General features: G+C 47.1%; 1 protein-coding gene across 1 annotated transcript in view; it reads right to left on the reverse strand.

Annotated features, from left to right (window-relative positions):
* LOC107620628 (vegetative cell wall protein gp1-like) overlaps positions 1-1,009 on the reverse strand; it is a 5,794-nt gene extending 4,785 nt beyond the window's left edge. Inside the window, exon 1 of the mRNA XM_016322760.1 lies at positions 560-1,009. Coding sequence (XP_016178246.1) covers positions 560-1,009 — 450 coding nt within the window. The remainder of the gene's footprint in view (positions 1-559) is intronic.

A 2,346-nucleotide genomic window follows, 5' to 3' on the forward strand; every position in this document is an offset into this window, starting at 1 on the left:
GATGAGATATAGGCTCAATTGAACGAGAAATTGTGGTGCATGTTCACAATGATTGTGCAAATCCGGGAAGTCAAAAAGGAAACGGAAAGTTGCCCAAAACTGAAATAAAGATTAAAAGAAAACTAACTTCCTTGAAAATCGGGCAGCATTCCGGCTTAAAATTGGACGTTCCCGGATAACAGAATAGCACAAACAGTAAGAAAGCAGCACCAAGTAAGCACAGCAACAGTGGTATAGCAATCAGGCAGCAAGAAGTGCATAAAAAGCAAGCCAAAACCAGCATACAGCATACAAACAGACAAACAGCAAGTAAGCACATACGGAGCACTTATCAGGCCTAGAATCCTCTATCCAGTCCTAGCTACCTAACCGCAAGTATTTCTAACTAATAACATATAACAGTCTAATGCTACTAATCATGCAATTCTAGGAATTAACAGAAAAAATGAAAAAAAAGGGAAAATAAAAACAGAGATAGCAGAAATGGAGCAGGAACCTGGGAGCCGGGAAAATTGAAAATGGAAATAGAGGGGATAAGGCAGCAGAAACAGAGTGGCACCGCCGTGAACGGTGGCGCGGTGGCGCGGTGGTTTGGCCGGAGGGAGAAGAGCCGAAAGGGAGGAGGGGGGTGATGGCGAGAGGGAAGGAGGATATGAGGGTGTGTAGGGAGAACAAAGAGGGAGGAGCGAGCCGCCGGCAGTGAGGACGGGGTGGCGGCGGAGGGGTTAGTCACGGCGCGGTTGAGAGGAGGGAGAGGGAGAGAAGAGTGAGAGAGCGAGAATGGGTGGGGGGGAGGGGGAAGAGAAGGTGAGGTTGAGCAGGGTGAGTCGCCGGCGATGAGGGTGGCGCGGCGGCGGCCGGTGACTCTGCTGCGAGGATAGATGGGGCGAGGAGAAGAAGAAGATGGGGGTGGAGGCTGGGGGGCGCGACTGCGCAGTGTGCCTCGCGAGCTAGGGTTATCTCTATTTTTGAACTGGCGCGCGCCCGCACCATGCGCGTCCGCGCCCATTGAGGAAATGTGGACTCCACGCGTGCGCGTACAATGCGCTTAAGCGTGGATGAGCAAATGGGGAGGGACGCGTGCGCGTACCGTGCGCGCACGCGTGCATGGAGTTGGGCCAGGGGCGTAGAGTGGGCTTGAGGCACGCCCAACTCTCTGGTCCGTGGCCCTGGGCGATGCTAATACGCATCGACGCGCACGCGCACTAGGTGCGTACGCGTGAGTGGTTTTGAGCTGGGGGCTTAAAAGAGGCCCAGATCCAGCACAACTCTCTGGAAAGTGGCCCAGAAAGTCTAGCAGCGAGTCGACGCGTACGCGGCAGATGCGCGTACGCGGGCGGTGCGTTCCCTATAGCCTTATAGGCGCGCACGCGTGTGGTGCGCGTCAGCGTGGAATGGATTGGGCTCAAGGCACAAGGCTGGCCCAGGGGAGGCCTAACTCTCTGGAACGTGGCTCGTGGTGCATGCGCGGCAGGACGCGTACGCGCACGTTGCGCGCGCGCGTCCACGCTCTTTTCTTTCTCTCTTTTTTTTTTTTTTTTTTAGAAAAGAACTGCTGAGTGCTCCCCTTAGTGTTCACAACTCTTATTCACTCACATCAAGGCATCGTATGGAATCAAACAGAAATTAGAATTCACCAAAATAAGGCTTAAAAAGCATGTTTCTACACTTAAGCACAATCATGGAAGAGATAACAAAATCATGCTAATTCTTAGGCTAAATGTGACAAAAGGTTATCAAAATGTTCTAAATCCAAGGCAAAACAAACCGTCAAATTGGGGTTTGTCACTGCCATCTCCTCTTCCTGTTCGAAAATTTCTGAAAGGTTATCTCTGGATTGTTGTAATTTAGCTTCTCTTAATTTTCTTTTCAGAGTCCTTTCAGGTTCTGGATCTGCTTCAACAAGAATATTCTTGTCCTTGCTCCTGCTCATATGACAAAGAAGAGGGCACAGAAAAATAATAATAATAATAGAGATCCTTTATACCACAGTATAGGGATCCCTGTGTGAGTAGAAGAAAAGAGGGAGATAAGGAATGTGATGTAAAGAAAGAAACACAACTGTGAGGATGGCAGAGATGTGAGATGAGATGTTAGTAAATGAATAAATAAATAGAATAAGATGGGAGAGGGAGAATTTTCAAAAAATATTTTTGAAAAAGAGTTAGTGATTTTCAAAAATGGTTTTTGAAAATGTTAGTAGTTTTTTCGAAAATTAAGATTTAAAATTTAAAATAATAGTTAATTAAAAAGAAATTTTGAAAAAGGGGGAAGTTATTTTCGAAAATGAGAGAGAGAGAGTTAGTTAGGTAGTTTTGAAAAAGTTAAGAAACAAACAAAAATTTA

Source organism: Arachis ipaensis, chromosome B10, assembly GCF_000816755.2.
Source record: "Arachis ipaensis cultivar K30076 chromosome B10, Araip1.1, whole genome shotgun sequence".
Lineage (NCBI taxonomy): Eukaryota > Viridiplantae > Streptophyta > Magnoliopsida > Fabales > Fabaceae > Arachis > Arachis ipaensis.